The 25,636-nt window shown below is 40.9% G+C and overlaps 1 protein-coding gene across 25 annotated transcripts in view; it reads left to right on the forward strand.

Annotated features, from left to right (window-relative positions):
* LOC132345313 (uncharacterized) overlaps positions 1-25,636 on the forward strand; it is a 68,680-nt gene that overhangs the window by 11,698 nt on the left and 31,346 nt on the right. For 3 of the 25 annotated variants that reach the window (XM_059886985.1, XM_059886984.1, XM_059886983.1), the window contains exons 1-2: positions 4-282; positions 434-530. In XM_059886985.1, coding sequence (XP_059742968.1) covers positions 4-282; positions 434-530 — 376 coding nt within the window. Of the gene's footprint in view, positions 1-3; positions 531-21,452; positions 22,604-25,636 lie in introns of those variants that run through there. The other 22 variants (XR_009494569.1, XR_009494583.1, XR_009494586.1 and 19 more) reach the window with 17 other exon arrangements.

The following is a 25,636-nucleotide window of genomic DNA, read 5'->3' on the forward strand; positions in this document are numbered from 1 at the left end:
TGCATGCCTCACTTCAGCAAGGCCTGGAAGATGACGTTACTGGAGTGGCTTGGAGCGGCCAGGTGCTTCTTCATTCCCGGCTGCTTCTTGGCATCACACCTTTCTGCTAGCGGGGCCGGGTGGTGGGGGTGGGGGGGCTGGTGCAGGGGCACGAGGCAGGCACGCGTTATAGTAGCCCCACTCAGCGATTGGTTGACGCCACAGTGGGCCCCTCCCCCAAGCAAGCGACCGTTAGTGAGCAACAGTCCACCGGAGACCGTTAGTGGTCCCACCCAACCATTGGTCAGTGCCGCGGTGGTTTCCGCCCCCTCCCCCTCCTATATAAAAGGAGCCCGAACCTGGCTTGAAAGGAGATAGTTTTTGGAGAGGCGGGTGTGTCATCATATCCGTCTGCTAGCTTTCCAATTAAAATCGTTATTCCTTGTTCCAACAGTTCGTCTCCCCTGATTTACTGGCCTGTCGTGCAGTGAACAGGGTAAGTTTGGGCTCTGTAACGTTTCCACCACAGGAGAAGGGGAATTTCCACAAAGGTGAGTGTGTGGCAGTTGCTCTGCACAGTTTTCCAAAAACAGTGTTTATTATACAATCCTTGAAAGCCACTATTTGCAGTTCCAATTCTTAAGATAAATTCCAGAGTGAAATTAATGGGTCCAAGAATATAAACTTTTTAAAGGCTATTGCGAAGCCCTTTTCCAATCTTCCTGCCCTCCTGCTGAAACGAAGTGAAGTGAAAGTTGCTTGGTCCTGTCTGACTCTTTGTGACCCCATGGACTTATACAGTCCATGGAATTCTCCAGGCTAGGATACTGGAGTGGATAGCCTTTCCTTTCTCCAGGGGATCTTCTCAACCCAAGGATTGAACCCAGGTCTCCCACATTGCAGGTGGATTCTTTACCAACTAAGCCACAAGGGAAGTCCAAGAATACTGAAGTGGGTAACCTATCCCTTCTCCAGTGGATCTTCCCAACCCAGGAATCAAACCAGGGTCTCCTGCATTGCAGGCAGACTCTTCCATCAGTTGAGCTCTCAGGGAAGCGTATTAGATAATCATTCCATTTCCCATCTCAGCAGTGACTACTGAAAAAAAAAAAAACAAGTATTTGAAAAGTGGAAAGCAGTTTCTTGTTGCCTCGATTTTACTAAGATTCACTTATCAACAAACTTGAATCCAAACTGAAAATTTGCTTTAACCAGCACGAGCTCTAAGAGTCCACTCACAGGGCTGTGGCAGAACTGAAGGATGCCTCCGTGGTTCTGCAGCTCTTTCCACGCTGGGCAGCACTGCAGCTGAATGTTTCTAAACACAGCCCCAGAGACCTGTCTCCTTTCACAGACCTCAAGCTTGAATTGTTGGAGAGCACAGGCAGGGCATCTCTATCCATCCCTCTCAGGGTCCCAGCAAAGAGAAAAGACCAAGCAGATGCCTGGGGAGCCCAACTCAGTGCACCAGAAAGTAAATTTCAGCTTTGGCTTGGGATTTCTTTTGTGTCCTCCTTTCACCTCAGTGACTTTTCCTGTCAGCTAAAAGAACACTCTGGAGGCCACGGAAAGCAGCAGCCGACAGTGGCTACACTGCAGGTCATCCCAGCTCAGCCCTTCTCCTTCCAAGGTGCTTGTTTGGATGTCAGTATGATCCATGAGGCATGTTTCCATTCCAGGCACCTTTAACCCCAGCAGCCCCCGATTCCCTAATACACGAGCATTGTTCCCAGACTATTTGCTGCAATGAGTGAATTCCTTAGGAGTGAAAAATGGACCTTTATTCTGAAAAGGAGAGAGGAGGAAGGGTAATAGTTTCATCTTTAAAAGTTCCTCTTTAAGTCTGTGGTCTATAAGACCAGTATTCTTGCCTGGGAAATCCCATGGACAGAGGTTCCTGGCTGGCTGGAGTCCATGGGGTTGCCAGAGTTGGACATAACTTAGTGACTAAACCACCACCACTATAGGACATTTACAAGCTCAGAATTATGCAAAATTCCATCTTTCATCTCATGACTAAACTGCCAGAACTTGGATCCTGTGCCTTACCATCAGAGTGTATTTTGATTCCTTTATTGTATTCAGGTAAATCTCACGACCTCTTGGGCTTCCCTGATACCTCAGTTGGTAAAGAATCTGCCTGCAATGCAGGAGACCTCAGTTCGATTCCTGGGTCAGGAAGATCTGCTGGAGAAGGGATAGGCTACCCACTCCAGTATTCTTGGGCTTCCCTTGAGGCTCAGCTGGTAAAGAATCCACCTGCAATGTGGGAGACCTGGATTTGATCCTGGGTTGGGAAGATCCCCTGGAGAAGGGAAAGGCTACCCACTCCAGTATTCTGGCCTGGAGAATTCCATGGATTAGTCCAAGGGGTTGCAAAGAATCAGAAACGGCTGAGTGACTTTCACTTTCACTTTCTTTTCATGACCTCTGCTTCCAAATGTGTAAAATAAGGAGAATAATGGGTATCATTTTTCCTGGCTGTTATTAATACCTCTATGAGTGGATTTATATTGTGTTTGCTTCTAATGGTGAATAGAGCTTTGGATAACTAAGGTACACTGTATGCTGTCATTTATTTTCTGGCTTTTTAGTCAATTATGAATTCAGAGGCCTTGAAAAAGTTTAGAAAAAATAAACTCCCTCAATATTTATTAGTTCTGAGGTAAGACAAACTTGGGTTCAAATCCTAGATCTCCCACTTTCTAACTACATGTACATGCTAGTTAGTCATGTCTGACTCTTTGTAACCCTGTGAACCATTCATGTCAGGCTCCTCTGTCCATGGGATTCTCCAGGCAAGAATACTGGAGTGGGTTACCATTCCCTTCTCCAGGGGATCTTTCTGACCCAGGGACCAAACCAGAGTCTCTTGCATCTCCTGCATTGGCGGGCGGGTTCTTTACCACTAGTGCCACTTGGGAAGCCCCTTCTAACTACATAGATCATGGGCAAATTTCTTAACCTCTCTTGGCCTCAGTTTCCTCATCTACAAAGTGGAGATACTGGTTGTGTTTACCTCATGAGGTTGTTGAAAGTTAATACATGTATTGTATTTTAATTTGTATTTGTATTTAATTAACATGTATTAATATGTGCCAGAAATATTTGTTCGGGTTTTTTCATTACAAGCAAAAACTTTGTTTGCTCATATGGAAAAACCCAAGTGGACCTTTTGGCCAACCTATCAAAATGTTTGGCACATGAAAAGTGCTTGATATTGGTTGGCTATTATTATTTTAAAAATTATTGCTGGTTAGAGCTGAGGCTCTGACATGAGATAGACCTTGGTTCAAATGTCAGGTCTCTTGTTTGTTTAATGTCTGTGTACCTCATTTTTCTCATCTGTAAAACGAGATGATAACAATACCACCTAACCTCATAGGGATGTTGTAAGGAATAAATGAAATAATGTAAGTAAAGTGCATGGTACAGACTGTGTGGTCTGTAAACAGTGATTTTACTACTGCTCCTTCACCTGGGTCCACCCTAAGGCAAGCTTATGAAGCTTGGGAAATACATTATCTGGACCCTAGTACTGACCCATCTGCCTCGGCCATGATCTCCTCTCCCTTTCATCAGGTCATCCATATATTCTTCCTTCAGCCCCCAGTCAAAACCCAGGACAAGTTTAGAGAATAAATTTTAGTCCGTGAGACATCTATCTCAAGGGTGTTTGCAACTTAAGCCCTATTTTGAGTGGTAAAACAAGGCTATGGTCACTCCTAGGTAATTTTAACCATTAGTAACCAGCTACTTCTTCTCAAGCAACTGGCTTTTTCAGGACTCTTAATATAGCAGTACTTTGGTGGCAGGTCTCAGAGAAGGCCAGACCTGAACCGAATAGGAATTCAAGTTAGGTGTACTATAAGATGACATATCAGTTAGGAATTGTGTTCAGTTGCTAATACAAGAAGCCTGCAGGCAAAAATTTTAGAGAAGAGATGGGGGTCTTTACTTATGGTCCGGTGGCTAAGACTCCCCACTCCCAATGCTGGGGGCCCAGGTTTGATATCTGGTCAGGGAACTAGATCCCACATGCCACAACTAAAGATCCTGTATGCCACAACTAAAGATCCCACATGCTTCAACTAAGATCAAAGATCTCACAGCCAAAATAAATAAGTAAATATTTTTTTAAAAAAAAAGAGAGAAGAGATGGTATCACTGTGACAGCATTAGGGACCTGAGCATTAGAAACAGCATTATGTTCTGCTGTTCCATCCTCATCTGCATCTTCTATCTTTAAAGGGCTCCGTGGGCTTGATGTTGCTACTGTAGGTCCAGCCATCACATCTTCTCTCCATAAAAGAAGAGAAAGAGCAAGGGTCAAAAGAGAGGCCTTATCTTGCTAGTTCAGTTCAGTTGCTCAGTCACGTCCAACTCTTTGCAACCCCGTGGACTGCAGCACGTCAGGCTTCCCTGTCCATCACCAACTCCTGGAGCCTACTCAAACTCATGTCCATCGAGTTGGTGATGCGATCCAACAATCTCATCATCTGTCGTCCCCTTCTCCTCCTGCTTTCAATCTTTCCCAACATCAGGGTGTTTTCCAATGAGTCCGTTCTTCACATCAGGTGGCCAAAGTATTGGAGTTTCAGCTTTAGCATCACTCCTTCCAATGAATATTCAGGGCTGATTTCCTTTAGAATGGACTGGTTGGATCTCTTTGCTGTCCAAGGGACTCTCAAGAGTTTTCTCCAACACCACAGTTCAAAAGCATTAATTCTTTGTTCTCAGCTTTCTTTATGGTCCAACTTTCACGTTCATACATGATTACTGGAAAAACCATAGCTTTGACTAGATGGACCTTTGTTGGCAAAGTAATGTCTCTGCTTTTTGATATGCTGTCTAGGTTGGTCATAGCTTTTCTTCCAAGAAGCAAGTGTCTTTTAATTTCATGGTTGCAGTCACCACCCACAGTGATTTTGGAGCCCCCCAAAATAAAGTTTCTCATTGTTTCCACTGTTTTTCCCCTTCTATTTGCCATTGGTGATGGGACCAGATGCCATGATCTTAGTTTTCTGAATGTTAATTTTAAGCCAACTTTTTCACTCTCTTCTTTCACTTTCATCAAGCGGCTCTTTGGTTCTTCTTTGCTTTCTGCCATAAGGTTGGTGTCATTTGCATATCTGAGGTTACTGATATTTCTCCCAGAAATCCCGATCCCAGCTTGTGCTTCATCCAGCCCAGTATTTCTCATGATGTACTCTGCATATAAGTTAAATAAGCAGGGTGACAATATACAGCCTTGACATACTCCTTTCCCTATTTGGAACCAGTCTGTTGTTTCATGTCCAGCTCTAACTATTGCTTCCTGACCTGCATACAGATTTCTCAGGAGGCAGGTCAGGTGGTCTGGTATTCCCATCTCTCTAAGAATTTTCTACAGTTCGTTGTGATCCACACAGTCAAAGGCTTTGGCGTAGTCAATAAAACAGAAGTAGATGTTTTTCTGGAACTCTCTTGCTTTTTCGATGATCCAACAGATGTTGGCAATTTAATCTCTGGTTCCTCTGCCTTTTCTAAATCCAGCTTGAACATCTGGAAGTTCACAGTTCATGTACTGTTTAAGCCTGGCTTGGAGAATTTTGAATATTACTTTGCTAGCATGTGAGATGAGTGCAGTTGTGTGATAGTTTGAGCATTCTTTGACATTGTCTTTCTTTGGGATTGGAATGAAAGCTGACCTTTTCCAGTTCTGTGGCCACAGCTGAGTTTTCCAGATTTGCTGGCTTATTGAGTACAGCACTTTGACAGCATCATCTTTTAGGGTTTGAAATAGCTCAACTGGAATTCCATCACCTCCACTAGCTTTATTTGTGCTGGTGCTTCCTAAGGCCCACTTGACTTCACATTCCAGGATGTCTGGCTCTAGGTGAGTGATCACCCCATTGTGGTTATCTGGGTCATGTAGATCTTTTTGGTATCATTCTTCTTGCTAAGTTGTCTTCTTTAAGCAGCTCTACTGAAAGCTCCACCCAAATTTTACACTTATATATCCCTAGCTGAAAGGGAGGCTAGGAGAGGGAGACTTTTGGCTGAACATATTGGAGCTCTGAATAAAGTCACAATTCTGTTACTGATGAAGCAGATGATAAAGAATTATGGGTAGATAGCTGCTGTCTCTAACACAGATAAAACCAGCTACCCTCTTTATTTTGTTTTGTTTTCTTAGGGCTGAGTGTGTAGGCATGCAAACTTACTTGGTAAAGTGAGATCATTACCAAAAATAAGTGGCTTATTCTTAGCTATGCCCTTTCTACTTCCTTCTTGGTAGTTTCATTGCAATTTGGTTTTTAAACCTGAAGTTGCTCTTGTTAAGATCTTTGATCTTCCAGTGTCTAGATTTAAAGGATCCACTTCAATACATATATTTCTTGAATTCCTGTATCTTGATACCAGTGAACACCCTTTGGTCTTAAAACCATTGACTCCCTCCTGCTTCTAGCTTTCAACACTTTCTTCATTGTCTCCCCAAGCCCCAGTTCCTATCCCAAACCTCTCTTGTCATCTTTCTCCAACAAGCTTCCTAAGAAATGTGCAGTAATTCCAATGACTATATGCTGCTGCTGCTGCTAAGTCACTTCAGTCGTGTCCGACTCTGTGCGACCCCAGAGACGGCAGCCCACCAAGCTCCCCTATCCCTGGGATTCTCCAGGCAAGAATACTGGAGTGGGTTGCCGTTTCCTACTCCAATGCGTGACCAAATCTGTACTTCCAGCTCAAACTTCTCTCTTGAGATCCATAATTACATATTCAAAAGCTAATTGGGCATCTCCACCTGAAAGACTCAGAGATCACTCCAATTTAATTTCAAAACTGACATCATCATCTTCTCCTCCTCAAATCTATTCCTCCATCTTTTTCTGTTGAGGGCACCCTTCCCACTCCAGGTACTCAACTGGAAACATGGATCTCATTCCTTTCCTTGTCCTCCCTCCCCACAAGCAATCTTAAAATCCCACTGTTCTGTTTCCTTTATATCTCTGGAATCTGTCCCCTCCTATATTCTATATCATTCCTTCTGCTCTGGTTTGCATGGGCTCTGGTTTGCATCGTCTTTCTCAATGCCTTTTTTGGGGCAAGAGTAGGCAGTGCTTTGTGCTCCCAGATTTCATGATCTCTGTTCCCCCTCAAGGAATTGGAACATGGCTTCCAGCAGTGTAAGCATGAAGTCCTAGCCACTGGACCACTAGGGAATTCTCTTAATGACTTTTGTAGTAGCTCCCTTATTGCCTTCTCTCCTTCATCTCAAATGCCTGCTTTGCTTTTAAAATGCAAATATAATTTTGTTGTTTCCTTGATTAAAGATGTTCTTTGGCTTCTGATTAGGCAAATATGAAATTTAAAACTGAAACATGGCACACAGGAATCTTCATGATATGATCTGTTTGTCTTGCCTCATCTCCTAACATTTTCTTCTGAGTATTGTACCACCAAGACTTTACGTGAAGTCCTACATTTATCAAATGGTTTAATTCATTCATTCATTGAACAAATGTTTATTGACCACTTACTGTTCTGGGCATGGCAGATACAGCAGTGAACAAAACAAAATCCTTGCCTTTATGATGCTTCCATTTCTGGTGGTGGTGAAAGGCCATAAACAAATACCTAATATGTCAGGTGGTGATAAGTGGCATAAACAAAAATAAAGAGACTCAGAGTGTTGGAGGGAGTTGCTGCTTTAGATAAAGTGGTCATGAAAGACCTCTTTAATGAGGTGACTTTCAAACAGGGACCTGATATGTGAGAGGGGGTTGGGGATATGTGGGGAAAGGCAGATGTCAGGGAGGTTGCAGTGAATGGAAGGCTTTGGGACAGGAAGGTGTTTGGTAAGAGCATCAAGGAGCTCTGTATGGCAGGAGTAGAGTGAGCAAGGGAAACAGTGGCTGAAGATGAGGCCTGAGAAGTAGAAGGGAAACAGATCATATAGGGTCTTAGGAAGCCATGGGAAGGACTTGGATTGGTCTCAGTAAGATGGGAAGTCATTGGGGATATTTGAGACAAAGAGGGACAAGATAGGACAATGTTTTGAAATGATCTCTCCAATACTGTGTGTGGCATCACACTGTAGTGGGCAAGTATGGAAGCAAAGATTGCAGATGAAGGATCATGTAAGTATTCCAGGCAACAGATACTTGGACAGGAGGGTTGCAATGGAGATGGTGAGATGTAGTCAGATTCTGGACATAATCTGAAGGTAGAGCTAACAGAATTTGTTGAGGAACTGGGTTATAGGAGAGGAAGGGAGGCATGACTGTAAATTTGTGGCTTCTCACCCAAATGGAATAATGCAGCATAATTATGCAACCATAATTATGAAGACTGGAAAAATGAACAAGTAATTATGATAAAATGTTACGTGAAAAAAGTAGAATTCAAAACAGTATGTTTTTTGACGATTTCAAGTTTGTACATTGCCAAGAAATGATAATATGCCAAAATAACAATTATATGATAAATATGTTTTAAAAATTTATCATCCTTAAATCCAAGGATAACACTGGCAAAAGGTTAGCATGGCCTTTTCAGGATTTGGCCATTATGTAGCTTCACAAATTAGCTCTTTTGATCTTATTGCATGAAAAATAGAATCATAGAATTTAGACTGGACAGGACTTTGAAGATCACCTAGTACAACCCTCTTCTCTTACAGAACTAAAGCCCCTGAATGTTAAAGGAGTTCCATAAGGTCACACTGCTAATTATGAGTAGAACCCAATCTAAAGCTGTTCCTCACTCACTGCTAAGTCGCTTCAGTCCTGTCTGACTCTGTGCGACCCCATAGACGGAAGCCCATGAGGCTCCCCTGTCCCTGGGATTCTCCAGGCAAGAACACTGGAGTGGGTTGCCATTTCCTTCTCCAATTCCTCACTCACTAGTGTGTGTAAATTCTTGCACCCAATTTTATTTTCTGCTTTTAAAATAATCTTGGAACAATGTTTCTTATAGTTTACTCAAACCTTGTCTCTTGGTGATTTATTTAAAATCACTATACTCACATAGACTTGTTTGCATGCAAAGTATACCCTATTTTCAAAGTTGGGAAGATGTGAAATATCTTTTCCTTTGCAAAACCTTGCACAACATATGAATCCTAATATTAGACCTTCAAATGTAGAAACTTGGTAAATCCCAAATGTGCATAACAAATGCTTACTCCACATTTTTCAGGGTCTCTGATTTATTCAGCAGTGCAAGTTATTAATAACTCTGTAGTGTTGGGTGAGAGAGAGTTACCTATCATAATAAATTTGAGTCTGGAAGTAAGTCAAGTCAAAAACTGGGAAAACCCCACAAACCCCACAAAGATCTTCAATTTATTAAATTTCCATCAATGTCACATTCCTGTTACTAAGGTTTTTGGGTGAATACTACAGAGGAATTGGATAATCCCAATAATAGGATTGGTTACATATCTTTTAGAGGAATTCAGATACTGAGAGAGATAGAAGGATGATTCTTGAAAAGAATGCAGAACCAAATACTCATATTACTGGATTTATAATATTGAGGTAGTACTAGGGGTAGAAAGAGCTTTGGGTGGAAACTCAGAATACCTAAGACCCAATCTCTGTTCTGCCTCGAGGATGAACTAGTTTACTCATTCAACCTTGAATGTCCAGTGCTGTCATTCAGCCTCCAAATAGTTATCAAGCTTCTACTATGTCACAGAGAGCAGCAGACACTGTGAGTGGCCAACTTAATATTCATCTCTCCTCCTTACTTTCTCACAGATCCCTGAGTTTTTGAGGGGAGGTAATGTGCTGTTAAAAAAAAAATCTCATTCTTAACCTCCTTGGCAAGCTAAGGATGATCATGTGACACAGTTTGGGACAATGAAATAGAAGCACTTGATGGCTGGAGATTTACTTGGAGGTCCAAGATTCCTGAGATGCAGAGAAGAATTGGTTCCTTTCTCCAAGGAGTTCAGAATCTTTTTCTGTCTATTATTAAGTTCTGTGGCAGAGGAAGGGTACCCTGCTCAGCTTGTGAGGGGGAAGAGAACACTGAGAAAACTTATTGGAGGAGGTGATACTTAAACTGGGTCCTGAAATATCTCTGGGCTTCTCTTTCCTCATTTATAAAACAAGAGAAATGAACTAGATCCACTATTTATGTCTTGAGTTAAAAAAGAACACCGTGATTTAAAAAAATCCTACTTATAAACACATAGGAAATTGAAAACAACAAAAAAACCATATTCTGTTCGGAACAATGGACAGGGCATTGGAGATTATATATATGTTTTTCTTTCGGAGGGGGTTGCACATAAGAAATTCAACAACTTCATTGTGAAACTACAGCCCAGGGCAAAGAATGAGCTTTATTGTAAACCATGGCCCCAAGATGTACAGAAATTATTTCTATTAATTTGTTTTGGATTCATTTTTTTAAATCATTCTTCCTTGGGCCAAACTCAAATTGCAAAAATTCCAGTGAAAAGAACTATTTTCGTATTAATAGAGGTGAAAGAGAGTGGAAGGAAGTGAACCTGACCACCTGGGAGAAAGGGAGGGGGGCATTAACTTCACAGCACCATGACCAGAGAAGGAACTTAAAAAGGCAAATGCAACTTGACTCCCTGTTACTGGAGATGAGAACTAATTTTGTCTAAAGCTTTGTTGTGAACAAAATGTTTCCACATCCCTTATCTTATTTGATCCTCATAACAACCTGACAGAGAGGCATTATTAATATCCTTGTTTGACAGGGAAGAAAGCTGATGGGATCTGCCCAAGGTCAGGCAGCAGAAGTAAGTGGTAGAACTTACACTCCAACTACTTTATCTTTTATGATTCCGGAACTCCAGAAAAAAGAAATAATTTGGATGTTTTCTAACAGAAAAAAAGCTAATCAAATATTTCCTATAAAGATGGTCAAACAGGAAAATCTTCGTGAGGCAGCAAGTAGACAATTTTCGACTCCAGTCTTTTTTTCTAGCTATTATAATTTGAAGCCACGCTTGGGAAATTTGACAGTGGGATTACAGGAGGTCATTACAGAGTAAAATGCCTTACTTTAGTCAGGACAGGCCAGCTGCTATAATAAAGAATCAGTCACTCTTACCAAAATAAAAGTTTACTTGTCACTTTCTAACTGTGGCTATTCCTGGTCACATGGCAGAATGCTTTTAGGTAAGTAGTGACTTAGGTATTTGCGTCTATTCTATGTGACATCTCAGTTTTTGCATCTGATCTCCGTTGTCACTGTGAGCATGAGGTCACACTGCATGCTCTGCAGACACACACCACCTCTCATTTCATTGGCCAGAACTAGAACGTGAGTCTGGGTGATGTAGTTCCTGGCTGGGTGGCTGCTTCCCAGTACCAAGGCTACATAATGGAAGGGAAACATGATCCTCCGTGTCAGCTGTCTCAGCTGTAGGCTGCATAGTAATCAGGCATGTGGTTCCTCTCAGCCTGCTAAAACCTAGAGAGGCCTAGAAACATTGTTGCATTGCTGCAATCTAGAAAGAAGGCATTCTGTACCAGAAATATTTGCAGAATTGGAGGCTTGTGGCACCATCCGCATTGGCTCAGATAAAATGGCTAAGTGAAGCAAAAGTAGCTGGAGCCAAAGAAATGCTGTGAAGAGTCTGTGCTTCAAAGATGCGCTGGTGGTTAATATTTGGTATTCACTTCATATGGTGGTTTTAGAAGCACTGTGTCATGGAGGCATCATGCCAGCCATCTTCTGGGGAAACAGTGCCTCCCCTAGTTTAATGCTCACCCTTTTCAGCTTTGCCCACTGCCCTCTACCCTAGGAACTTCCCTGTATGTTCTACATTAAAAGGTTCCATTGACCTCTGGATTCTAGATGGATTTGGCTAAGGGGACTCCACACAAGAGACTGGAGGGAAGGGCAGGGACTTAGGCAACCTCACCTCTCCCCCATTCCTGCAAAGTCCCTCTCTTGGAAGTTACTGCTCTCTCTCTATAGGCTTCTTGGTCTATACGATTCTCTTTTCTCCCAGATTCTGGCAATCTCTCCTCATGTCCCTTTGATCCTAGGGGTAGTAACAACCCCTTTGTTGCTGGCCTAGGATTTCTGCACTGTCTTTGTGGTCTGCCTACATCCTAATCACGTTTTCATTCCTAGTTCCTTTGTAGACATATTATTCTAATTTTATTTTACCATTTGTTATTTCTTTTTTCTTATCTGTTAACATTGTGGTTCCAGCCCTGAGCAGAAGGCCTATTCTCTGTGTAAACTACAAGAATCCTTTTTCATTGTTCTTAGCATTTTTAAATAAGCCTTAGAGATTCAAGGCTTTAGCTTCCCAGATATAGCTCTTACTGGGCTTTGCTAAGTCTTTGTACTTTCAGTTTGATTCTGTGTCCCTCATCTCTCTTCTTGCACATGCCCTTTGAAAATCTGAGCTCATCAGCACACTCTCCACCCGGTCACATGTCCCTCATCATTGCTCCCTGAATCTTCTAAAAGAAGAAATTGCTAACAAGGCAAGTGGAACATTCATCAAGTATTTTCCTTTTTGCAGAATGAAAGTTCCATCAGATATCAAAAAAGCCGAATTAGGACAAACCCAGTACAGGAGGTAAAAACTTGTTTTGAAATGTACTGTTACCAGAGAAATCCAGATACACCGGATACCAGAATTCAGCTGTTTTTTGTTCAATTCTTTTTCTTCCTGATTATTTTAGAAGTCTGCATTTGATTTTTCAGTTTTACCTGTGTCTATCCCAGTTCCAAGCTGAGTCATCTCCCTCCCCCAACTCTCTCAAATCTCCAAGGAAGATTTTGTTCGATTTCCAGTTCCTGCTCCTAGCCTACACTTCTTTGATCCTGCCTAGCTAAGAAGCATCTTCTTCTAGCCTTGACTGTACTGAACCCACTGTTCCTTTTAATATTCCTCTTCTTTTTATTTTCCTGAGTGCCAGTGTAGAATAATGGTAAACAAAAGGATTTTTCAGTCAGATAGATCTAACCCTGAATCCTGGTTCTATTGCTTTCCAAGTGACCTTGGGGAGGTTACTTAACACAATTCTCACTTTCCTTATTTATAAAACATACAATTAAGACTCCTAGTTTAGAGAACTGTTATGAGGGTTGAATGAGGAAATGAATATACAATGTGTGGCACTTGGTGATCACTCAATAAACCTTGGTCCTTTTTTTTTTTTTATAACCCTCTGCATGTCACTTAGAGAAGGATTGTTTATTTGATCTGTTGTTCAGAGTAGGACCTGAAGTCTTTATATGTTTTCCAGAAGACCCAGAAGTGTTCTTGTTCATTCATTGCCCACTGATGCCCTTCAGTTACTTCTGGTTATTGTTCTGAATAGAGAACAGTTACTTAAAATATCTTCTACAGAGTCAGCTCCAAGCAATATTCATGGAGTACTTTACAAATATCAAATATTTTGCTCATAGATTTTCTATCAAAAAGGTTAATGCCAATACAGAATCAGACACAAGCAGTGAGTAGCTTTGTTTTGTGAAGAACTGTAGATAATCATCAGCTCTTTTATTTTTCAGTCTAGTCTGACACTCAAAATATTCTAATCTTCTGACCCATATATAATCTTTTCTAGTAATATGGCAGTTTAAAAAAAATCAACTACAGACACATAAAATTTAGATGGGAAGGGATCATTTTGAAGTTGCTTGTTTTTAGAACTCTTTTACTTATCAAAAGACAGAAATTACTTTGAATGAGTATAATTTCAAAAGCCTTTTTTATGGTCATTTGTTTCTTGATCAAGCTGTGCATTTGTTCAGGTTCCATTTACCTTCTAATGCCATTCCTGCAAACTTGTGCCAGCTCTTTTCTCTCCTCCATAGGGACCTGGCCCAATTTTCTGTTTCTAACGGCATTCCAATTTGCATTTCAGTGCTTTATGCTATCCTTGTCACCTGGTTGATATATCTAAGTTTCAGATCAGATCAGATCAGTCGCTCAGTCGTGTCCGACTCTTTGCGACCCCATGAATCGCAGCACGCCAGGCCTCCCTGTCCATCACCAACTCCTGGAGTTCACCCAGAGTCATGTCCATCGAGTCAGTGATGCCATCCAGCCATCTCATCCTCTGTCGTCCCCTTCTCCTCTTGCCCCCAATCCCTCCCAGCATCAGAGTCTTCTCCAGTGAGTCAACTCTTTGCATGAGGTGGCCAAAGTACTGGAGTTTCAGCTTTAGCATCATTCCTTCCAAAGAAATCCCAGGACTGATCTCCTTCAGAATGGACTGGTTGGATCTTCTTGCAGTCCAAGGGACTCTCAAGAGTCTTCTCCAACACCACAGTTCAAAAGCATCAACTCTTCGGCGCTCAGCCTTCTTCACAGTCCAACTCTCACATCCATACATGACCACAGGAAAAACCATAGCCTTGACTAGACGAACCTTTGCTGGCAAAGTAATGTCTCTGCTTTTGAAAATGCTATCTAGGTTGGTCACAACTTTCCTTCCAAGGAGTAAGCGACTTTTAATTTCATGGCTGCAGTCACCATCTGCAGTGATTTTGGAGCCCAGAAAAATAAAGTCTGACACTGTTTCCACTGTTTCCCCATCTATTTTCCATGAAGTGATGGGACCGGATGCCATGATCTTCGTTTTCTGAATGTTGAGCTTTAAGCCAACTTTTTCAGTCTCCACTTTCACTTTCATCAAGAGGCTTTTGAGTTCCTCTTCACTTTCTGCCATAAGGGTGGTGTCATCTGCATATCTGAGGTGATTGATATTTCTCCCGGCAATCTTGATTCCAGCTTGTGTTTCTTCCAGTCCAGCGTTTCTCATGATGTACTCTGCATAGAAGTTAAATAAACAGGGTGACAATATACAGCCTTGACGTACTCCTTTTCCTATTTCAGTCTGTTGTTCCTGTTTCCTATTTCCTATTCCAGTCTGTTGTTCCATGTCCAGTTCTAACTGTTGCTTCCTGACCTGCATGCAGATTTCTCAAGAGGCAGGTTAGGTGGTCTGGTATTCCCATCTCTTTCAGAATTTTCCACAGTTTATTGTGATCTGCACAGTCAAAGGCTTTGTCATAGTCAATAAAGCAGAAATAGATGTTTTCTGGAGCTCTCTTGCTTTTTCCATGATCCAGCGGATGTTCACAATTTGATCTCTGGTTCCTCTGCCTTTTCTAAAACCAGCTTGAACATCAGGAAGTTCATGGTTCACATACTATTGAAGCCTGGCTTGGAGAATTTTGAGCATTATTTTACTAGCGTGTGAGATGAGTGCAATTATGCGGTAGTTTGAGCATTCTTTGGCATTGTCTTTCTTTGGGATTGCAATGAAAACTGACCTTTTCCAGTCCTGTGGCCACTGCTGAGTTTTCCAAATGTGCTGGCATATTGAGTGCAGCACTTTCACAGCATCATCTTTCAGAATTTGGAAGAGCTCAACTGGAATTCTATCACTTCCACTAGCTTTGTTCGTAGTGATGCTTTCTAAGGCCCACTTGACTTCACATTCCAGGATGTCTGGCTCTAGGTGAGTGATCACACCATCATGATTATCTGGGTCGTGAAGATCTTTTTTGTACAGTTCTTCTGTGTATTCTTGCCATCTCTTCTTAATATCTTCTGCTTCTGTTAGGTCCATACCATTTCTGTCCTTTATCGAGCTCATCTTTGCAAGAAATGTTCCTTTGGTATCTCTGATTTTCTTGAAGAGATCCCTAGTCTTTCCCATTCTGTTGTTTTCCTCTATTTCTTTGCATTGATCACTGAAGAAGGCTTTCTTATCTTTTCTTGCTATTCTTTGGAACTCTGCCTTCAGATGTTTATATCTTTCCTTTTCTTCTTTGCTTTTCGCTTCTCTTCTTTTCACAGCTATTTGTAAGGCCTCTCCAGACAGCGATTTTGCTTTTTTTGCATTTCTTTTCCATGGGAATGGTCTTGATCCCTGTCTCCTGTACAATGTCACGAACCTCGTTCCATAGCTCATCAGGCACTCTATCTATCAGATCTAGGCCCTTAAATCTATTTCTCACTTCCACTGTATAATCATAAGGGATTTGATTTAGGTCATACCTGAATGGTCTAGTGGTTTTCCCTACTTTCTTCAATTTGAGTCTGAATTTGGCAATAAGGAGTTCATGGCCTGAGCCACAGTCAGCTCCTGGTCTTGTTTTTGCTAACTGTATAGAGCTTCTCCATCTTTGGCGGCAAAGAATATAATCAATCTGATTTCGGTGTTGACCATCTGGTGATGGTATAGAGTCTTCTCTTGTGTTGTTGGAAGAGGGTGTTTGTTATGACCAGTGCATTTTCTTGGCAAAACTCTATTAGTCTTTGCCCTGCTTCATTCCGTATTCCAAGGCCAAATTTGCCTGTTACTCCAGGTGTTTCTTGACTTCCTACTTTTGCATTCTAGTCCCCTATAATGAAAAGGACATCTTTTTTGGGTGTTAGTTCTAAAAGGTCTTGTAGGGCTTCATAGAACCGTTCAACTTCAGCTTTTTCAGCGTTACTGGTTGGGGCATAGACTTGGATTACTGTGATATTGAATGGTTTGCCTTGGAAATGAACAGAGATCATTCTGTCGTTTTTGAGATTGCATCCAAGTACTGCATTTCGACTCTTGTTGACCATGATGGCCACTCCATTTCTTCTGAGGGATTCCTGCCCGCAGTAGTAGATATAATGGTCATCTGAGTTAAATTCACCCATTCCAGTCCATTTGAGTTCGCTGATTCCTAGAATGTCGACATTCAGGCTTGCCATCTCTTGTTTGACCACTTCCAATTTGCCTTGATTCATGGACCTGACATTCCAGGTTCCTATGCAATATTGCTCTTTACAGCATAGGATCTTGCTTCTATCACCAGTCACATGCACAACTGGGTATTCTTTTTGCTTTGGCTCCATCCCTTCATTCTTTCTGGAGTTATTTCTCCACTGATCTCCAGTAGCATATTGGGCACCTACTGACCTGGGGAGTTTCTCTTTCAGTACCACCTACAATTGTTTCTTCGTCTTTTTAAACTTTTCCTATCCTTTCATATATTCCAGGACAGTTGCTTCCCCTCCCCCTCCTCCCTTTTGGAATGTTAATACTCTAACAATTTTGGACCTGCAAAGACTTCTGAAAGTTATCTACTTTGTTATTTAGGAATATTCTTGGCTGCAAGTAACAGGATATGCAAATAAACTGGTTCAAACCATAAGGGTGCACATTTTCCAAGTAACACTTGAAAGGCACTTCCAAGACTGGAAATAGATTGTCCCAGAGTGTTTCAAAAGCTCAAAAATGTCACTGAGGACCCTGTTCCTTCAGTCTTTCTGTGTTGGATCTTTGGTGTGCATGCAATGTCTCCTTTCAAAGAACCCGGAAAACTGCTGCAGCTCCAAGTTGCACAATCTCACATCTTAGCATTTCAAGAAGAAATAAATGGATAGGGCCAAAAAGCCCTTCTCAGGCAGCTTTCTCTTTTATCTGGGAGGATTTCTCCGGAAAGCCTCCATAAGTTTTCCCCTCATTCCATTGGCCATAACCTGATCACAGCCTTACCTTTAGATCAATTAGTGGCCATCTCTGGCTTAAATCAATCATTATCTCCTGAGGATGGGCACACTGTTACCAACAAACAGTTCGTGTTCTGCTATCCAAGAAAGAGGTGAAAGGACTGCTGGAAATAGGCATATATTTCTCCCACTACCATTTATAGATGAAGAATCTGAGGTTTACTGAGTTGAAGGACTTTGTTAACAACCACATAACAAAGGACTTTGTTAACAACCAAAATGTCAAAGCCAAGACCAAATCCTTGGTTTTATCTTCTAGAATGAATTTCTCCATCCTATGCTCTTAAAAGTAAGCTCTTAACCATAAAAGTTCTGGGGAAGAAATGAAAGTCAGGGAGGAGCCAGGTCAGGGTGAATTTCTGTTTGTATTCCAAGTTTAATAGGGTGATGAGTTTGTCATCCAAATGTGTGAGGTTATTTCATTCATTCACTCAACAAATATTTATTGCCCTCCTACAGTGTGTTAGGAAGAGTGTTAAGTGCTGGGGATACAGTTCATTTCGTTCCTTTTCATAATTACCCTCAAATATTAATTGAAAATCTAGGGGTAAAATTGTAGAAATCATTATATTTGGGTACAAAGATGATCTATACATTTCTCAAGTCTATATTTCTCTTCCTAGTCACATTGGAAGACTACATTTCCCAGCCTCCTTTGCAATTACATTGAACCATATGACTGGCATGTGGCCAATGGGATGTGAGAAGAAGGTATATATACCTTTTTCCAGATCTGGCTGTAAAATCCATTATACTCTTGACGGAGGTCTCAAGGTTAAAACAAGGCCATCTCTGCTAGTCATTTTGCCAGTTGTTTGGATTGTCAATAAGATCAACCCCTCCACCTTTCCCCCCTTTAGCTTTATATGGTTTAGAAAACTGATAGCTTTGGGAGCAGTCTTGAACTCTCATAGCTTTTTAATTTTTCTCATGAATTCCTTTTAACTAATAGCTTCATCTTGTTTTACTTCAGCTTCTTTAAAATGAGGAAAGGTTTTCCTTTTTAAAATCTCAAACAGAACTAAACTTCCATTCAGAGAGTTCAGAGAGGAAGGACTGGAAGTAATGATCTTGTTTGTGGAGGTTCAAGCCAGTCGGAGGTATGGGGTTGAGGCTCATGTTAGGGCTTAGGCTTTAGTTATTGCTCAAACTTCTTTGGTCTTGAGATTCCATATTTTCAAGCATCCATCCTGTTTCTCCTGTCACCAACAACCCAATGGGGAAAGGAAAAAAAAGCAATGATAAGTAACATGGTAAACCTAAGCCTTTTAAAGGTCTTTAAAATGGCAGTAGAAAACCCAAGTTCTTTGGGATGTCAGAAAAATTAATGAGATAAAAGATAAGATAGCCTCAAAGTAGGGCCTAGCATATAATAAGAGCTTAAAAATGATATTACTTAAATTATTATGTTGTTGAGAGATACCAGAGCACAGAGGTTAAAAGTCTGGAGTGCCTGTATTCCAATCCCTGGTCAGCTACTTACTTTTCATGTCACTGTATATTGCATATTGGTCCAATCTCACATTGCATGTTGTCCCTATCTGCAAAATGATACTTAGAATATTATCTGTTTCACCGAGATGTTGTTAGGATTGAGTTAAGCACCCCAAAATATTAGCTATTGGTGTAGGAGTTTTAAGTTCTGTTGGCCTAATTCTATCTCTTTCTCAAATGAAACAGCATGCCACCAAATAGCCATCATGAGTTGATATAAATCATGTGATATTGGCCCTTTGAAGTTCTCCATATTAGGAAATGAGAAAATCTTTGTTTTGGTTTTATACCTGCACCTTATTCTTGCTCTGTCTTATAACTCTTTGTTCAGTGCTTGGTATTAACAATAGGTTCATAATTAATTCTATGTTATAATTATTTGCTTACCCTTCTGGATTATATATACATATTTTTTTCATGTGAAACATTTGGTTTTGTGACTATTTCACATGTTCTAGTATCAAAAACTGTTAAATCATTTCTAAAATCCGTCTAATACTTGTGTGAATAAAAACAACATTCTCATAAAAGTTGAAGAAAATAGAAATTGTTATCCTTTGAAAACTTAGTGTACCATGAAATGCATTGAATTTTTACTTCTCTTCAACTGAAGCTTTAACATCTGAATCAGTGATTCAGTATTAGCTATTGGCTACATATAAAACTCTCATAAGTAAACACTGGAGATTGAATAACAGTCTTAATCAAGATGTCGTTAAAATGCATGGGAACCTTGAAAAGGTAACCAATGATAACCAGTGACCTATGTAGTATAGGAATAGGTTATCCAACTTCTAAGCCATTTATAGTTGATTTGAACATAAAAAGAAGATAAAGTAGCTCTTGAATCTTTTGAATAGACAATGGAATCAATTCCAAAATCTCTGTAATTTGTTCTAATAATATACACAGTATCACATGTTCAAGATAGCCTGCTGTATGTTTCATTAAAGGTAATCTATTTGTGGAGATTAAAACCAGGGACAGAGAAATGCAATAGATTGACTCTCACTCTACTTCCTCAGTTTAATAGGAACCAAGTTCAAAGAACATAATAAAATCAGTGCAGGAACCCACAGAAGCCAACTATTTGGGCTGCTCTTATCTACCTAACTCAAGAGGACGGGAGACCAGTACTGGTTGTTACAACACAATGACTTATGTGACCCTAGAGAATTGTATAGGGTTGTGGCTTTAACGTAAAACTAGATCTGGATTTGAGTCCTGGCTCTATTCTTTCCTGATTGTGTGGCTTTTGGCTTACAGCTTCATCTTCATACTGTCATATTTTCCTCATCTTTAGCATAGGGATAACATGAGAAGTATGAGAATTATAAAGCACCTTGCAATGGATCTGTAAAGTAGTAACTGCAAAATAAATGTGTCTGTTGTCATCATTATGTTCAATTTTTAAGTTACTTTGGCTCTCTGGGGTTCAGTTTGCCTCATATATCAAAAGAAATATGACTATTTACTCCCATCTGAGAGTACCAGGATGCATTAGATGATCTCCCAAGGTCATGTCCTGTGATTCTTGGATGGATATATATTCATCTACTTGTCTTGAAAATACTGTAGGATTAAGGCTGATTTCATAATGAATCAGGAAATACACAAAACCAGCCCCATGATGGAGTCATTTTGACATCTCTCTTTTTCTTACACCTCATATTCAATGCATTATTCATTAAACAAATACATAACAAATATATATTGAGTGCCAATTGTATGGCAGGCACTATTTTAGGAACCGGAGATAAAGTGATGAAAAGTCAGACAGAACAAAAACTCAAAGTTCTTGCCTGTTTGGAGGTCATTTCCTACCACCAGAGATGGATAATAAATGAACAAATAAATGAATAAGATGGCATCAAGTCCTGCAAACTGTATCTTCAAGATATATCTCAAATCTGACCGTGCTTACTGCCTTTGCTGATACCACTGTACAAACCACCATCATTTCTGGCCTTGGTTACTGAACCAGCACCCTAACTGGCTGCCCTGTGTCCATTCCTGGTTCCCCAATGTTTATTCTCCACTCAACAACATGTCTGGATATCACATCATATCACTTCCTTCCTAAAAATCTGTAAATGGCTTCCTATCACACTTAAAACAAAAGCCCAACTCTTTCTACATATGATAACCATTGGCAGTCTCTTCAGTGTCTTCTGACCACGCATCCACTTATGTCTACTCTAACCGCACTGCTCTTCTCTGAACCTGCCAAGCATGCAGCTGAACTCAGAGCCTTTCTACTTCCTACCCGCTTTGCTGGGTTTCACTTTTTGTATCTTTCTTCTTGACCTCATTTAGGTCTCAGCTCTTCAGAGAGATTTTCCAACCAGTCTTCTGAAAAAAGCTCACCAGTCCATCTCTCTTTAGCACCCTTATCCTGCTTTATTTCTCTTCCTAGCACTTATAATCCCATGGTATTCTATACTTACTGATTTGCATGTTGATTGCTATCTCCCTGCAGTGGAATATAAGCCCCAAGAATGTCGGGGCTTTTACTTTTCATTGAGCCTCCATCCTCTAGCACTGTGCCTGATTCTGTGAGCCACACATATGGTGAAGAGCACAGGTTCTGAAGCTGGATTGCCGACGGGTTTGAAGCTCAGTTCCTCTCAGCTGTGAAATCTTAGGCAAGTCTCTTACCTTCTCATCTGCATAGTGGGGATAGTAATAGGCATGTAGATATAAAGTTGTTATTATGAGGACTGAATTGGTTAACATTTGTAAAGGGCTTTGAACAGTGCTTAGTGCATAATGGGTCAATGCCAATATTTGCTAAATTTAAAAAAAAATCTGTGAGATGAATGTCAGGAGGCCTAGCTGTACAAAAACATCTTACATAGCCAGCCTCAGTATCTTGAATGCTACCTTTATTGATGAATTAGTTTGTTTTACTGCTTATTAAATGCTTAGTATATCCTGCCTTTTATTGACTAAGCTTCCCCCAGGGATATGTCTTATTTCTCTAGCTGGATTGTCAACTACTAGAGGACAGGGACTTTGTTATTATGCTTTTAAACTTTCACTCTCCTTCTAGCCTCTCCCCTTACTCTCCCACTCATGCCCGTGTCCTCATCCCTGGGTTCACACACATTGCACCTTTCTTAAGAAATATGCCTAAAAATGTAGCATTTTACAGCCTGTCAAGTTCTGAAGCCCTAATCTGATTTGTGAATCCCTCCTCATCTCCACCCAAGTGGCTGTTTGCTTTTATGCTTCCAGTTGCCAGGAACTCACTAACTTTTGTTTTTTAACCAATACCATTTCCTTCTCCAGGGGATCTTCCTGACCCAGGGATCAAACCTGGCTCTCCCGCATTGTAGACAGACGCTTTACCATCTGAGCCACCAGGAAGTCATATTTTATTTTCAGTTCAGTTCAGTCACTCAGTCGTGTCCGACTTTTTGCGACCCTATGAATCACAGCATGCCAGGCCTCCCTGTCCATCACCAACTCCCGGAGGTCACCCAGACTCACGTCCTTCGATTCAGTAATGCCATCCGGTGTTCTTGCCATCTCTTCTTAATATCTTCTGCTTCTGTTAGGTCCATACCATTTCTGTCCTTTATCGAGCCCATCTTTGCATGAAATGTTCCCTTGGTATCTCTAATTTTCTTGAAGAGATCTCCAGTCTTTCCCATTCTGTTGTTTTCCTCTATTTCTTTGCATTGATCGCTGAAGGCTTTCTTATCTCTTCTTGCTATTCTTTGGAACTCTGCATTCAGATGCTTATATCTTTCCTTTGCTCTTTTGCTTTTTGCTTCTCTTCTTTTCACAGCTATTTGTAAGGCCTCCTGAGACAGCCATTTTGCTTTTTTTGCATTTCTTTTCCATGGGGATGGTCTTGATCCCTGTCTCCTGTACAGTGTCACGAACCTCATTCCACAGTTCATCAGGCACTTTATTGATCAGATTTAGGCCCTTAAATCTATTTCTCACTTCCACTGTATAATCATAAGGGATTTGATTTAGGTCATACCTGAATTGGTCTAGTGGTTTTCTCTACTTTCTTCAATTTAAGTCTGAATTTGGCAATAAGGAGTTTATGGTCTGAGCCACAGTCAGCTCCTGGTCTTGTTTTTGCTGACTGTATAGAGCTTCTCCATCTTTGGCAGCAAAGAATATAATCAATCTGGTTTCAGTGTTGACCATCTGGTGATGTCCATGTGTAGAGTCTCCTCTTGTGTTGTTGGAAGAGGGTGTTTGTTATGACCAGTGCATTTTCTTGGCAAAACTCTATTAGTCTTTGCCCTGCTTCATTCCGTATTCCAAGGCCAAATTTGCCTGTTACTCCAGGTGTTTCTTGACTTCCTACTTTTGCATTCCAGTCCCCTATAATGAAAAGGACATCTTTTAAGGGTGTTAGTTCTAGAAGGTCTTGTAGGGCTTCATAGAACCGTTCAACTTCAGCTTCTTCAGCATTACTGGTTGGGGCATAGACTTGGATTACTGTGATATTGAATGGTTTGCCTTGGAAACGAACAGAGATCATTCTGTCGTTTTTGAGATTGCATCCAAGTACTGCATTTCGGACTCATTTGTTGACCATGATGGCCACTCCATTTCTTCTGAGGGATTCCTGCCCGCAGTAGTAGATATAATGGTCATCTGAGTTAAATTCACCCATTCCAGTCCATTTGAGTTCGCTGATTCCTAGAATGTCGACATTCAGGCTTGCCATCTCTTGTTTGACCACTTCCAATTTGCCTTGATTCATGGACCTGACGTTCCAGGTTCCTATGCAATATTGCTCTTTACAGTATCGGACCTTTATTTTACTGTTATACAATTTACCGAGCACTTATGACATGGCAAATACTGCAACATGTTGGATATGCATTATCTTCTCTAATCCTGACAACAACTCCCGAGTATAAATATGGACATTATCTCATTTGCATTTGAATTACAGGAACTCAGAAATGGAGTTGGGTAGTGAACCCAAGCTTTCTGTCAGTCTGACTGTTGTATATTACTATATTGCCTCTAGAAAGTTCCTGCTTAATATGATTCCTTTGGTACTGGAAAGCTTTTTAAAGTTTCCTTTTAATCTTCCCTATCTATGTAAGAGTATTTGTTCTGATATTTCTGTTTATCCCATTGCTATGAGCCTTTAAAGCTGGGGATGGAGTCTCATTCAGTTTTGCATCTTCATCATCTAGCAGAACCAGGCAGGTAACAAGCATTCAGTAAATGTCCACTGAACTGACCTCTGTTAAAATGTGAACAAAACTGGGAGGGGCTTGCTAGGCGCAGTGCAACCTCAGCTCTTCCTCTCCCTCCCCTTTCTCTCAGTCAGCCTCCCCCATGCCTCATCAATGCCACACTGTTCAAAAGTTTTCCAGGCTGTGGATTTTTAAAACTGAAGATTATAAATAATAGTCGCAGAAGCAGATTCTCTTTGGCTCTGCTCTAGTCTATGAAAGACGTTCAGAATAGCAGTGGGTGGGTGGCCAGCCCTGGAGCAGCACTGATTTATAAGTTAAGTGAACTGGAAACTAGGTACATACAGTGTAGACACACAGACACACATGTATCTTTTTTATATACAAGAGAGAAACAAAGTGAAAGATTTTTCACTTTTCTCCTATTGTAACCACAGAATGTTGTTTTAGTTTGCTGGAGTGAGTGATTATCTACTCTGCAGAAAATTACTATTTTGATTTTTGCTAAAGGATGGTTTGTTCTACAGTAGAGAAGTAGGAAAAGACTAAGTTACCAATAGGAGTATTTTTGTCATTGAGCAGAGCACCAGGGTATGGAAGCAAGAGTGCTGGCCTGGGGGTCAGGTATCCTACATGTACACTCTTCTTTGCCCTGGATAAATTATTGTGTCAGGGGCAAATCCCTGTTCCGGGTTTCAGAGTCTGACCTGGGATTATTGCTCATCTATAAAGGAAATGTTAGAGAAGTAACCCTTATCTCCCAACCTCTACTCTATAATCTGACCTATGGTAACTCTTGGGAACCAGATGGAGCTAAGACAGCTTGGCTGCTTTGTGCTGGAGATTCAGCCTCTGAGAGTCCTTGTGTGCTCCTCTGTGAACCCACTAATAATTGTGCCCACTTTCTAATGATGCTGTGAGCATTAGTAAGGGATGCATGAAAATACTTGGTTTGGTGTTTGACACATGATGTGTGTCCTTGACAAGCATTAAGTATAAGAATGGTAGCAATGACATGAATTATTAAAAGAACAAACTATCAAAAATTATCAAAATAACAATGATTATCAAAAAAGCAATAATTGTCAAAACCATGTGGTAGAAAATAGATGGGAGGTACAAAGCAGAAGACATAGTCCCTGACCTTGAAGAGATAAGATATAGAAATGTGAAGACAATAGAAGCCAATGTGAATTGAGCACCAGGACGGAGTAGAGAAAGGTGATACCATGATTTAGATGTGGTGAAAGCCCCTCAGACTGACTCAGTCCATAGCCGCTTCCCAGAGGTGGTGGGAGAGGAGCTGATAAAATCAGTATCTGGGTGCCAGGAAGGAAGATGGTGAGATTTCCAGGAGAGGATGTAATGGGCTGTCTGAGGTCAGGACACAAATGCTTTGCCAGACCAGAGGCTTTTTAATAAAATATAAGTAAGTCAAAGGCCTCTCTGGTTTCTTTCCCAGGGAATACAAATCAATAGTCAT

Source organism: Bos taurus, chromosome 5 (genome assembly GCF_002263795.3).
Source record: "Bos taurus isolate L1 Dominette 01449 registration number 42190680 breed Hereford chromosome 5, ARS-UCD2.0, whole genome shotgun sequence".
In the NCBI taxonomy this organism is placed as follows: Eukaryota; Metazoa; Chordata; class Mammalia; order Artiodactyla; family Bovidae; genus Bos; species Bos taurus.